Source organism: Leptinotarsa decemlineata, unplaced genomic scaffold (assembly GCF_025532065.1).
Source record: "Leptinotarsa decemlineata unplaced genomic scaffold, Ldec_3_MD MMD2_tig00001019_RagTag_RagTag, whole genome shotgun sequence".
Taxonomy (NCBI): domain Eukaryota; kingdom Metazoa; phylum Arthropoda; class Insecta; order Coleoptera; family Chrysomelidae; genus Leptinotarsa; species Leptinotarsa decemlineata.
Window position 1 is genome coordinate 3,138,058 of NW_027412557.1, and position 15,339 is coordinate 3,153,396.

General features: G+C 31.6%; 1 protein-coding gene and 1 pseudogene across 2 annotated transcripts in view; both read right to left on the minus strand.

The window, feature by feature from the left end:
- Nucleotides 1-9,583: 9,583 nt before the first annotated feature.
- Nucleotides 9,584-10,308, minus strand: LOC141482357 (uncharacterized; annotated as a pseudogene).
- Nucleotides 10,309-12,545: 2,237 nt separating this feature from the next.
- The window catches only part of LOC111515952 (juvenile hormone esterase), a 92,210-nt gene continuing 89,416 nt past the window's right edge, over nt 12,546-15,339 (minus strand). For both annotated transcript variants that reach the window (XM_074175334.1, XM_074175333.1), the window contains one exon: nt 12,546-12,814. In XM_074175334.1, coding sequence (XP_074031435.1) covers nt 12,634-12,814 — 181 coding nt within the window. In that variant the 3' untranslated portion in view covers nt 12,546-12,633. The remainder of the gene's footprint in view (nt 12,815-15,339) is intronic.

Sequence of the window (15,339 nt, forward strand, 5' to 3'; positions counted from 1 at the left end):
AACACTAGGAAAAGGAGTATTGACAGACAACTCCAAGATCAAGTATTTCCTAGAATGAGGCCAGATAAAAACAGTTTAGAAGCAAAAATGGATAACCTCATATGTGCTTTCGGGGCAAGATATCTGAAGAATCACAGAGAAAAACATTTTATTCAAGTTACGTCAAGAAAAATGAGAGAACTAGCAAAAGTTTTAATTATCATAAAACGGTTGGAACCTTCAGTCAGCAACCTATTTGAAGCGCTTCAACCTAGGTTTTTTCATTTATTTGTTGAATCCGCTAAAGAAATTGCAGGGTATGATTCTGTCCAAAACTTTTATAAAGCACCGACTTTTTCTATGAATATTTCTACTTCATCAAAACAGTGTTGTGAAATAGCACTTACACTTTATTTGACCACTCATCCATCAACAACAACTGCTAATAAAGAAGTTGATCTCAAAAATATGATCCACCTCTTTAACAGCAATCGGAGGTTCGAAGTCTCCAGTCAAGCAGGTAACGATCTCAACATTAAAAAATGGAATAAAGTCACCATAGTTCCACTTGCAAGTGATCTTAAAATATTAAAATTATTTCTGATCGAAAAAGCGAAGTCAGCAACGGCGACCTTAAAAACAGGCCCATATAGTAAGGAGGGGTATATAACTTTACTTGAAACAATTTATTGCAGGGTAGTTTTATTGAACAGAAAAAGGCCTGGAGAACTTCAACGAATTCCTTTACATACTTATTTAAATTTTGGTATAAATAATACAAACAACTATGCTGAGTTTGACTCTATTATATCAGATGCTGAAAAAATATTACTGAAAAGTTTTAAAAGGGTAGTGATTAGAGGAAAAAGGGGAAGGGGAGTTGTCGTTTTATTTAGTGAAGATGTCCAAGACAACATAAAAAGCCTTCTGGAAGTGAGATGCAATTTAGTTTGCAAAGAAAATCCCTTTTTGTTTGGAACACCTGGTTTAGTAGAACCTATTACGGGTTACAAAGTTTTGGAAAAATATGCTCGTTTAAGTAGAGCAAAAAACCCCTCTGCAATAACTTGTACCAAATTACGAAAGCATTTGGCCACATTATCCCAACTATTTTCACTGAAGGATTCTGAAGTTGACCAACTAGCGACTTTTATGAGCCATACACTTGGAGTACACAAAAATAATTATCTACTGCCAGATGATATACATCAAACGGCAAAATTGTCTAAACTGCTTTTATTAATGGAAGGGGGAAATCTTCGTGAATATAAAGGAAAAACCCTGGACGAAATTGATGTCGGACTTGAAGAGGATTTATTGAAAAACGAGGATGAGAATGATCACATAGATGACAAAGAAGCTGAAGATAGTTATATAAACACTGACATTTTAACAAGTGAAATAATAGTCCCGGTTGGTGCTGACGAAATACAAAATGAGAGCAATAAACTAGAATGTAGCCAAATTAAAAAAAATGGAAAAACAGAAAAAAAGAACACTCGTACCATGGACAGCAGAACAAAAGATCAAAGTAAAAAAATTTTTGCAGAACATATTGAAAACGAAAAACCACCAAAACAGTCAGAATGTCAATACTTGATTCAACAAAATGGCGATTTATTAGCGAACAAAGATTGGAAAAAAATCAAGGTTTTCATTCAAAATATTTATTATAAAAACAAATCTGAATAGTTCTCGCGTTTTATTTACAAAATGAATTTAAAATTGTTTATTTTAGCAATTCAAAGCAATTTCTTTCGATTAAAGGTATTTTTTAAATATTAGTAACTTTGTTATTACAGAAAAATTGTGGTAAATTTTATGTCTTATATTTTATATACTGAATTTTATTTAATGTTATCTACCCTGAAGAGATATTTATTTTATTTATTACTCAAAAACCCTTTTTGTTCCTTTGTTGGAAAGTGTTGGATTTTATTTTCATATGTATTATCAAATACTCTTTACCTATATTCCGTTTAGTATTTACAATCAATCTTCAACTATCATTGTTCCTGTCGAAATATTAGAGCAACTTCATTTTTCAAACATTTGAATGTATTTTAGTGATTGTTTGTTTCGATAAATTGCTTGATTTTATTTATCTGTCACAGAATAAAAAGCTAACCGGCAACACTGTTTGACGCATCATTGTATAAATCTCAAGAAAATATACGCCCTAAGGACGCAACATTACTGCACTTTCTGAACTAATATACGCAGTGCAACATCGTTCTATTATTAGAAGGACGTATATTGTAACTTTTTCATCCAATAAGATAGAACAACTCTGATTACACCAATGGGCTTGAAATGTCATGCTGTTCCAACATACTCGTTTAGATCTTCCCTAAGTAGCGTATTTCTAGGAGACGCAAAAAGGTTGTTTTTTGAAAGGACGTAGCATTGGTAGCAGGATGTGTATATATATATATATATATATATATATATATATATATATATATATATATATATATATATATATATATATATTGTATATATATATATATATATATATATATATATATATATATATATATATATTTATATATATATATATATATATATATATATAATATATATATATATATATATATATATATATATATATATATATATATATAATTATATATATATATATATAAATCGGTTTAATTCGTGAGGTTGCAGTCAATAGCTGGGCTGTTACAAAGAAAACTCTTTGTTATATGTCAAGCTTTCGGTGTATTCCACACCTTCGTCAGGACAACTACAATCAATATCAGTTCGTTTATTCATTGAATGTTCTTCGTTATTAATATGTATCATTTCCAAAAATATTCTTTTAGTTGTATTGGTTTCTCTATCTAAAATATTTGGATTTTCAAAATTCATTTTATGATCCTCCGAATTAACATGTTCTGTTAATGCACAAGAATTAACATTTCGTCTACAGTCGCTCTTATGGGAAGTGATGCGACTACTTAGAGGTCTAGATGTTTGTCCTATATATGTTTTAGAGCAATCCATACAAGAAATTTTGTATACTAAATTGGATTTTTGTTTATTTGAAATTGGAGCTTTTAGTTTACTGTATAATTTAGATATAGAAGTGGCATTTGTTTTAGATATTTTGAGGTTATTATTTCGGAATACATTAATTAATTTTGGTGTCAATTCTTGAATATATGGGAGTGATTTATATATGAGTGAAGGTATAACGTTGTTATGTTCAACTTCTTCATCATTATTTTGAAAGTTTGTTCTTTCACAAAATAAAATTCTGTTTACTAAAGATTTAGGATAATAATTTTGGATCAGAATTTTACTGAAATTAGACAAACTTTGGTTTCGTAAATCGAGATGGGTAATTTTGATGATTCTGTTTTTTAATGATTTTATTAAATTGATTTTCATTTTATTTGGATGATAGGAATGGTAATTAATAAATCTATTACTTGATGTTGGTTTTCTGTACCATTCAGTGATGATAATATTTTGTTCTGATCTCAATAATTTCATATCGAGGAAAGGAATAGAGTTCTTTATTTCCTCTCCAATAGTGAATTGGATATTGAGATCATATGAATTAAATACGTTCAAAATTTCTTCTTTTCCATCTGCAGGTATGGTCAAAATCAAATCATCTACAAAAAGTTTGATGATTGGAATACGGAAAGATAATTTTTGAATACATTCATCAATAAGCTCATCTAAAATAAAACTCGATAAAATTGGTGAAATGGTGGAACCCATAGGTGTGCCAAATATTTGTTTATAAAATTTGTCTTCAAATATAAAATATGCTGAATCAAAAATAAAATCTTAAATATTCATGAATGTAATTTTGTCTAATTCACAATGTTCTTCAATGTTAGACCAATTTTTGTTCAAAGTTTGTTTCACTACTTTTAACGGTAGGTTTGTGAAAAGTGAAATAACATCTAGGCTTATCAAAACATAATTTTGAGGAAGTTGAAAATTATTTATAAATTCACTAAATGAAAAAGAATCTGTAATATAATAAGGATTGTCTGTTTTATAGGAAGTTGTTGAAATATTCGTTAGAAATTTACAAAGTTTTGAGTTAGGTGCATCAATGGAAGATACAATTGGTCGCATGGATAAAGTAGGTTTATGAACTTTAGGTAACGAATAAAAACAGGGTGCTATGGAATTGTATATCATTAATGATTTAGCTGTAATATTATCTATTTTGTGACAATTTTTTAAATTTGTAACAATTTTATTTGCTTTCTGTTGTAGTGTAGAAGTTGGGTCTGATTTTGAAATTTTATAGTATTTATCGTTTTCTAATAATATATGATTTTAAAAGGATTTGGAAAAGCTGAATACACTTATTTGAATTAATGAATCGAAGATGTTTTGTATTAAAGTGTATAATATATTAAAATTCTTGCAAAGCGCTTTCGACTTTTGTCATCATCAGTGCTCACCTGAAAGTAAGTGATCTAGTTGAAAAGGGAATTCAGTGAAATTGAAGTTGTAAAATTTTTTTTTTAAGGTTAAGAAATTTGGAAAAATTGTTTGAGATTACTTACTTGTCAGGCAACAGGAAGTATCAAGATAAGTGAATTGTACATTGTAATATTTAAATTATATAAAACAAACAATGATCATTGTTTGAATACTCAAGTAAACTTAAACAGAGATTTCCTTCCCCTTCATAAGAGGATTATGAATTATTAATTAATCACAGTTTATTAATATAATTTATTCAATATTTTTCCTCTACATATTCAATCAAACCCATAATGGACCACTCCTCAAGTTGGTACCATTATTTTAACATGACACTTGACACATTCTGTCTCAAGTTGTCCTTCTTCATAAGATACTTTGACTGAACCACATGGCCTGAATCCAAAAATGTATTTTCTTGGCTATAAGCCTATTTTGTTTTATATAATTTAAATATTACAATGTACAATTCACTTATCTTGATACTTCCTGTTGCCTGACAAGTAAGTAATCTCAAACAATTTTTCCAAATTTCTTAACCTTAAAAAAATTTCACAACTTCAATTTCACTAAATTCCCTTTTCAACTAGATCACTTACTTTCAGGTGAGCACTGATGATGACAAAAGTCGAAAGCGCTTTGCAAGAATTTTAATATATTATACACTTTAATACAAAACCTCTTCGATTCATTAATATATGATTTTCATTGATGTATTGATCTCTACACATGGCGACTGTAACGTTACCTTTGTCACTATTCATGATAATAATCTCTGGATGTTCTTTCAGATATTTTCGGGTTTTATTATACAATTCATTCAAATAATATTCTTGTCATGATTTTTGTGTAGAAAATTTGTTATTATATTCGTTACTTGTGTTCTATATAAATCATTTTTAGTCTCATGAAAATTCTCCATTATATATTCCAAATCTGCTAATAGAGAAGAAATGTAAATATTATGTTTATTTGGAGAAACACTGAATTTAGGGCCAAGGGATAGAAAATTATGTATATCATTAGGAAAATTGATATCAGTTCAGTTTTTAAACCAATCTTTTTGAAATAATATTTCAGATAGAAAGTTATTTTTCAATGAATTGATTTTTTGAATGTTTTTATTTTTAATTTGATGGAAGTGGCGGTTATAATTTACACATGACCTACGTTTAAATTCGACAAATATATGATTTGGTATTATTGTTAATACTTTCCTTTCTAGATCTGCTTGTTCTTTGTTCAGTTTGGATATATCACAAATAGTAATTTGAATTTCTAAATTCAGAATTTTCTTTCTCAACTTCAAATTAAAATTATTATTTCGACGTCCTGTTCGTCCTTCTTGATGATTCATTAAGTTGATGATGTTATGGATTCCATTGGAAATATGGTTGGGAAATAAACTCATTTGTCTGCACTTCAAAAGGAAAATTTTTCTATTCTGTAATGTTGCCAATTTGATGTTATCATTTGCCCAAGTCTTCAAGAATCTCACGCTCGTTGCTCCATAGCGTTGATGGATTTCTTGGTAAAACCCCATCCTTGTATAACAGAATAATTAGTGACTGGATTAACTATAAATCGGTTTAATTCGTGAGGTTGCAGTCAATAGCTGGGCTGTTACAAAGAAAACTCTTTGTTATATGTCAAGCTTTCGGTATATTTCACACCTTCGTTAGGACAACTACAATGATAAGATTATATATCTTGTAAAAAATATATAAATATGGAGAACATACTAACGTAAAAATTATGTTTTGATAACCCTAGATGTTATTTCACTTTTCACAAGCCTACCGTTAAAAGTAGTGAAACAAACTTTGAACAAAAATGAATTTTGAAAATCCAAATATTTTAAATAGAGAAACCAATACAACTAAAAGAATATTTTTGGAAATGATACATATTAATAACGAAGAACATTCAATGAATAAACGAACTGATATTGATAGTCTTAGCAAAATTTACACGTACCTACTGAAATATGATAAAGAAAATAAAAGATCTAGTAATTCGAGTATCATTCAGAATGTTCCCACTTGACATTGTCAGCCAAAATTTTTATCAACTGTCATTATTTAATGTTTTTCTATCTGTTTTTGAACCATTTTATATTTTATTCTCACGTTAGTAAGTTCTCCATATTTATATATTTTCTACAAGATATATAATCTTATCATTGTAGTTGTCCAGACGAAGGTGTGAAGTATACCGAAAGCTTGACATATAACAAAGAGTTTTCTTTGTAACAGCCCAGCTATTGACTGCAACCTCACGAATTAAACCGATTTATAGTTAATCCAGATTTATAGTTATATAGTTATATATATATATATATATATATAAAAATAAATAGATAAGTACTCTTTGATCATTCCCATATTGATTTCAATTTAAGAGCCACCGGTATACAGCTGTTTCAGCCTATTGGGCATCGTCAGTACCGGGCAGGCGGTCCTCGATTGAAGACAAAATGAGAAAAAACCAAGAAAGTACTTGATAAAAATAGCTGCGTAAACGCAAGCGAAACATAAGTGGAACCACCTATTGGTGTGACACCCAAGTCAACTTGCCAAGTTTTTATGTCAGTGTTGGTGGTTTGGAATTATTTTCCAGCAGCTTGACTGCATTAACCTTTCTAGATTATATATATATATATATATATATATATATATATATATATATATATATATATATATATATATATATATATATATATATATATATATATACAGGGTCCTGCAACAGTGGCGCGGTGTTCCATATCTCTATTTAGGAAACAGATAGAAATCTAAATTTCCATAATATCACCTTATTACTCGAGCTCGACAAAATAAAAATATTGGCGGTAACACAGGGTGTTCAATTTTTTCTGGGCGGATCCCAACTGTATTTTTTCAAATGGCAACCTATATTTTTTATCATTTTTTCGGTTTCAACATAGAAAATGAAAGACACTTTATGCATATCTTCACTTCGAAAATATTGACGGTTTTCGAGATATCTAGCATGACAGGTTTTTTTTCCAATATTCGTCACTCAGAATATTTGAAATTATGAAGTTGTGCCAAGTCCAATTGTATTTTTTTCTGGTCAAATATTCCACAGTGATAACTCTCTCAAACGATGTATCTGAAGTCGAACTGTGATATACAGGGTATGAAAAACCGCTTGCCACATATTGTAAACAAAAATTTGCTGAATCTTCATTATTTTAAATGGAACACCCTGTATATTATTGATCCATAAGGAGCGTCAACAAAACCTCTACAAATTTTATTGAGTATTCCCTATGGCTAGGTTCAATAGTTTTTCTTAAAAAAGCATTTTTTTCGAAAAATGGTCGTTCTTTCTATTTCTACGCCATAAACTCGACAAAAGACTTTTTTCAAAGCGATATCCATTTGACGACTGATAAGTATGTACGAAAGATATCTTGTTTCAATATTGTACATTATAGCGTGTCCTATAGTTTTTCTTATTTTTTATTTATTTTTTTTGTAAAAATGACAACTCTCTATTATATCGCCATAATATCAATGATTTTTTTACTGTGAAATCCATATGTGACGGCTGTGATCGATATATATATATATATATATATATATATATATATATATATATATATATATATTATGTTTATAACACATTTATTCTCTAAATAGAACACCGTGCAATTTCTTCATTTGATGCATAGTTTTTGTCTAAGCCTTTCCTTAAAATATCGCCCCATGCCAAAAATTACCTGTTGCTAGATAAACAAGTTTTGAATTACACCGCAAAATGTACGTTCTTGAATAATTACAATAATTTCAATAATCTCGAAGTTTATGCCATATTTTTTCGGTCTAAAACAACCTTCAGCAAATAAAATAAAACTAAACGATTTGTTGAAACTGGCTGTATCAATTATTCTAAATATGAGCGCATCAAGCCAGCTACTAATGAAGATAATGAATTGCAAGTTCTTCTTGCTGTTGAAGAAGATCCTAGTAGGAGTCAACGACAAATTCGTGAAATAGTGGATATAAGTGAGAGATCAGTGCAACGAATTTTGAAGAAACATCGCTTTCATCCATCTCATACTACTATATACCGATTTTGGGTATATATATATATATATTTATATATATATATATATATATATATATATATATATATATATATATATCGATTTAATTCGTGAGGTTGCAGTCAATAGCTGAATATGATACTACTGAAATATGATAAAGAAAATAAAAAATCTAGTAATTCGAGTATCATTCAGAATTTTCCCACTTGACATTGTCAGCCAAAATTTTTATCAACTGTCATTTATTAATGTTTTTCTATCTGTTTTTGAACCATTTTATATTTTATTATCTCGTTAGTAAGTTCTCCATATTTATATATTTTTTACAAGATATATAATCTTATTATTGTAGTTGTCCTGACGAAGGTGTGAAATATACCGAAAGCTTGACATATAACAAAGAGTTTTCTTTGTAACAGCCCAGCTATTGACTGCAACCTCACGAATTAAATCGATTTATAGTTAATTCAGTCACTAATTATTCTGTTATATATATATATATATATATATATATATATATATATATATATATATATATACGTATATAACTAAATACGAAAGGATGAATTAATTTGTGAGGGATAACGATAAAATCCTTATCTCTACTAACGGAACGTACAGATGTTTACCCTTAGTCTTTGTTGCCGATGATGCTTTTGGATTGAGTTCCATATTTTGAAACCTTTTCCAGGCCATTATATGAAAGGAAGCTCACAAAGAGTATTTAATTACCGACTTTGCCGTACCCGCCGAATAGTGGAGAATGTTTTTGGGATTATGAGCTCCGTGTTTCGAGTCTTAAGAAAACCTATGTTGCTACAGCCAAATAAAGTTGTTCTTGTCACAATGACTTGCTGTTTCCTGCATAATTTTTTACGTAAAAGCAAAACTTCACGAGGAATTTACACACCAACGGGAACATTCGATCTAGAAGTTGAGGGAAATGTTGTGCCAGGATCCTGGCGTATCGATCAAGACGATATGACATCTATGCTACCTTTACAAAAAGTAGCAAGAAAACCAACCATGCAAGCAAAAAATATCAGGGAAGAATTTGCACAATATTTTATGAATGAAGGAAAAGTTTCATGGTAGGAAAAGTATTGTTAAATTTAATCAAGTTTTATCTGAAAAAATACCTTACCTTTGAATTTGTTGTTTTTTTTTGGACAGTCACGGGTCATCAAAAATTCTGACATCTTTGGAAAGGCAAACCAGTTAGGAGTGTACAAATCACTCAGACCAGCACCACTTTTTTCACTATTTTTTAATTTCATTTTGCAGTTACGGAATGTAGCCATAAGAGATTCCTTTTTCTTCTTCAATTCCTTTCTTCTTCAATTCATCTATGCTGCATTATGAATTAGTTTTTCTTAAAAACCCAATTTGGATTCGCTTCCAGGCATCGAATACCTCGTTTCTCATTCTATGCTATTTATGTGACGAGTCCCAAATAACTGGTTCCTTTTGATAAATATCCAGAAAAGTAAGTGTGGCATCATTGCTCCACGCCATTTTGAAATAAATATAACTTTTTTAAGTCAAGACAACACAACAAATAACTTTTTATTATTCAAAACAACAACACCGCTCGCAGCAACTCGCCAAGTAAAGTCCGCGTAGTGTAGCGCTGACAAAGCAAACTCGGAAGTAATCGACTTGGCGTCTTTGACTAGGGTCCGTTTTCCGACAACCGATGGGAAGTCCAAGTAACTCGACAAGTCAGCACAAGTCGCCATACACACTACTCGCTACTTGCCAAGTACTTGGCAAGTCCCGCGTAGTGAGTAGCCGGCTTACGGTCAATTACTTTCAGTTTCTGGATCATTTGAATTTCATACGGGTGCAGGCTCAAGTCACGACGCAAAATTCGCCAAGTTGTGGTCTGCGAAAGTCCTTGTTCTTGCGAATAGTCCTCTCGGCGATTATCGCTACCGTGAAATGGCCGAAGCACGCGGTACGTTGCCCGAACAGAACACTCATTTTGATAAAACAATTTTATTATTTGCTCTTGTTATTATATGCTTCATCCGTCCATGTTGATTTGGCAAAACAGACTGAATAAATGACAGAATTTGACATATATAGCCTCAACAAGATAACCGTTATTCAAATTGAAGGGGTTATATTTTTAGGAGTGATTAATTTTTGGGAAAGAAAGTTTTTGGCTTTCTAATACTCCATCTAGATACAAAAAACAAGGACGAGGGAATTTTCCAAGGAAAGGAAGGAAGTAATCAATTTCAAAATAAGTAACTTTATACATGGATGTGTAGATCATGCAAAGAAGTAACTTTCAGACACAAACTAAAAGAAAGTTCTCCTGAAACAGCTACTTTCATATAAACATTGAATTACACGAAAGAAAAAAATTCTTTCGTGTATTTCATATAGAAGTATTTGTTTCGAAAGAATTTTTTTCTTTGGTGTAGCTGTTTCAGAAGGACTTTCTTTTAGTTTGTGTCTGAAAGTTACTTCTTCTACACATCCATGTATAGAGTTACTTATTTTGAAATTGATTACTTCCTTCTTTTCCTTGGAAGATTCCCTCGTCCTTGTTTTTTGTATCAAGATGAAGTAGTAGAAAGCCAAAAACTTTCTTTCCCAAAAAATAACCATTATCAATTGTCAAATTTCGGAAGTCCGTGTCGGGGACTTTCAGAGGTCCTTATAGCTTATCTAGGAATTCGCAAGTTCATTTTACAAGGAATGTATCTCGTAATGACATTTTCTGCCGAATAGTTGCTGTATTCCAGAAGGTTTTCATCTATATCTTGCAAAAATGTTTCTTAAAGGTTGTTTTCTTTCTGGATATCTCTCAACAAATTGCTTGCTTCTTCTGTATTCTTCCCGATTTGTATAAAACAGACTTCTATATCCCATTTTTCATAATGTTCATACTTCATTGCGAATGTGTTTGGAAATTGAAAATAAACCAATAATTGAAGAGCGTCATTACTGCTTAAATCAAAATTTAACAGCTACCAGAAATATTTGCATTATGTTTTATCGCCGCATCGTCCAAAGCCTACTTGATCAAAGTGTGCGTTTCAAAGGCTACATGAAAGAACTAAAAGCTCTGTATTTCAAAGATGACTCCAACAAAACATAAAGAGTGCTACATTTTTAGAAAGGTAATTTTAAGCTCTATTGAGTAATATTCAGGGTGTCTCAATAAAAAAAAAAAGTTTTTTATCAATAACTATTGATATCTCATTTTAAAAAACAATTTTTTTACACGTGAACACGATGATGGATGTCGATATGTGGTTTTCACCATTGAGTTTGTCATAAATGTCGTCCTCAGGTATAGTCATTAGTTTTCATCTATCCAGTTTCAAAACAGGAGTTTCTCTTTGGAAGTGTCCAATTTGGCCCACTCTGTTCGTATGTGTATCTTCTCGATACAATTTTTTATTATTTAGTTGAGAACAAAACACAAGCACTATAGAAAAATCCTTAGGGCATAATAAGAGCGGTTCCTGTGCGAAAGTAGCGATTCACATTGGATTTCAATCGCTGAAGATTAAATCCAGTTGGAAAATGTTCTCAGGAAGTTTATTCCACATAAACGCAGTTCCCCAAATGGAACAGTGAAGTTAGAGCTTTATTGAGTTGAACCTCAAAACGTTGAGCAGCCACAGTCCATTACATATTTCTGATATGTACCGCTCTTGGTGGAATCAAATACGCCAAGTCATTTGAACCTTTCCCGTGAAAGTATCTATAGAAGAGCGGTTGCACTATCAAGGTTGCAAGTGATGTTCGCGTCTCCAAAAAGGCGAAAGGATCTTTTCTGGATGGAATTTAGCAGGTTCAGGGAATGCTTAGGGGCGAAGCTCCTTTTATGAGGACAATACTCCAAAGAAGGTCTGATTTCAGCTTTATGAAGCATCAAAAGTTGCTATATTTAACTCCTCCACAATTTGCCACAAAAGATATTTCGTCATTCGTCATAACCGTTCTTTCATATTTTTCAGCATTTCACAGAATATGATCATTGGTACACATTGTGGAAAGAATTGAATCATTCTGGAATAACGTAGGCTTTATTGAAGGTATGTAACATAAATATATTTGAGACAATCAATCAAAATTTACTGATTACCGTCAAGATGTCAAAACACCACCAGTGGAGGATTCATGTAATTATTAAGAAGTCTTTCCACAACATCATAGGATTTTAGATTCGATAGAATTTCCAAAGTGTGATTGATATTCAAATACTGTATATTATCTCCTCGGACACGTGGCCAAACTATGTTTTCTGAGAGTGGATTTGAATTTGGTGTTGGGTTCCTGAAATGAAGCAAAGCGAATATTTTATGAACACATTGACCAATTACTTGATGGAAATTCATGATACTATATATGATAATAAATATATAATTTTTGCAATGAATTTTCGTGTTTGGTTACACAATAGCTTCATTATGAACTGCTACATCAAACTATTCTACAGTGTCTTTTAAATACCCACAATTACATATTATGTTCGATACCATGAAACAAACATAAAATTCATCGTGAAAATTCTATAACTATCATCATAGATATTTTATTGTTAGGGGAGTATAATAATTTTACATAATTTATTCATTATTGACCACTATACTGAAATGAGACGTGGCCAGACTATGTTATGTAAAAGTTCATTTTCAATTCAGAGTGGGATTTGTATAAAATAAAAAATACAAAACAAAATGCATTCGTGATCCTATACCAGACACCGTTTCGAACCACCATAGATAACATTTCTGCTTTCGAAGGACACGCCTGACGGGACGATAGCTGGTTGGATATGCGTGAAAGGTTTTCTCCAGTAGAGGAGTGCAAAATACCTGGCAATTCAGAGAGCAGGAGCGGCGGTGAAACGCAACTATCCACGAAATTCCAAACAAGTTCCTGATATACAAACAAGTTATCATTCTGGCTAGTTGTACGCTCGTCCTGTGTTCTGCACCCTCAAGGATACTCCGTTATCGAGGATTGAAAGAATGCAGAACAAGTTGCTTGGTATTGTGACCGATAGCGATTGATACGTACCATTGGAGTGTTTGCGAAATATAGCAGAAGTCGAGCCGATCAAGTCCAGTAGTAGCCAGTCCAATTTGATAGTCACAGCGTGAACCGTCATTGAGAGACCTGAATATCAACCCCATGATATTGTGTGCATAAGCCTTGTCAGGAGACACACGACGTATTCGGACTTATATGATCTGTATTTCTTGGTGAACGCAACTCGATTACGTCGCGGGGGATGATCCTCATCGCACCTACCAGCAGGGCCGTGAAGGCACGTTTGAAAGTAGTGAAAGCAGCTGCTACTCCACCCTTAAGGTGGAGGAAATTAATGAAATATAGATGTCACGTACCTACTCCATAATTTTATAATGAAAAATTTTTATTTTTAATTTTGGTTCTCTCCACTCATTCAACGGTTGGGTGAACCGATGGTTTGAGCCCAGATGCTGAACTATCGATTTCTACTGCCTATCGTCCAAATCGTGCTAGGAATCTAATTTTGAAAGGCAAGACCTCAATAATTCTTAGCTCACACAAGTTTCGACTTTTGAGGGTTGTCGTTCGAAGGGGGGAAAACATATTTCTTTGATAGAGTAAGTGAAAAATATATACCAATAAAATTATTGGAGCGTCTGGAACGTTAAAAACGTTAAAACCTCGGATTTCTCAGGTACTGGATGGAACTAAATGATTTTTGCTGGAATATGTTATGAATACCATAAATAACAATCTCTGTCCATTCAAAAGTCATTTTATTTCTAAATAGCAAAAATTCATGATTGCAATAACTTATGTGCTATGATGCAGATAATGCTGTTGATATTTTTTTTGGAAAAGAAAATGAAGCCACTGCAAAAAATAACTAAATTATGGATAAATAAATGAAAAAATTGAATATTATATGAAATATTAGCCGAAAACTTCTCAGTAAAATCATTTCGAAACAAATATATATCACAAAATTGAAACATCTCACACAAAAAAATTTCAATATGAGAAATATGTCAACATCGCTGCCAATATAACAAAGAACCAGGCGATCAATGGGAGAAATACATGAAACGCCAAAATTGTTGAAGTTTTTGAAAGAGATTTAAGTTGGGGAGTTGTTTTCGACATGAGAAGTTTTTGTCCTGAGCTTTTCTTTACTGAGACCTCACTATTGAGATGATAACGGCTGAAATATTTGTACCTGAGAGATTATTTGAGAGTACCACATTCAAGGTAGTACCAAATTAACAACTGTTCGTAATAAACGGTGACGAATGATTTGGCAAGGTCTACAAAGACGCACAAAGGGATTTTTCACCTTCATTCAATTTATGAATTTGATTTATTAGGTCCACCATTGCATTCTCTGTAATCTGCCTGGTTCAAATACATATTGTGAACAGTTTTGAAAAACTCTGACTTTAACCTGTTTAAAGGCCCCAACGAAGTTGTGAAAAACGGAAAAGTTAATATACCGAATTTCAAGACCTGCTGAAAAGCATTTCCTTAGTGGTATCGGATGGATTGGTTCGTGACTTCCCTCTATTCTAATTTTTCACAGAGAGGCTTTGCCATTTGTCAAATTTGAGGTATCCTTTTTTTCTTGGGATTGTATTCATCATATTTTCGATCAGGAGATGGAATTTTGGAGTAGATTGGATATTATTATTGATAATTCATTATAAATGAAGTTGATTTTATCATTATTGCTATTTAATAATGGTAACAGTCGAATTTTCCTGAACATTCATCAGTCAATCACGAGTGGAAATTTTGTTTGGAAAAAGTTATTCAAACTCAAGATTAAC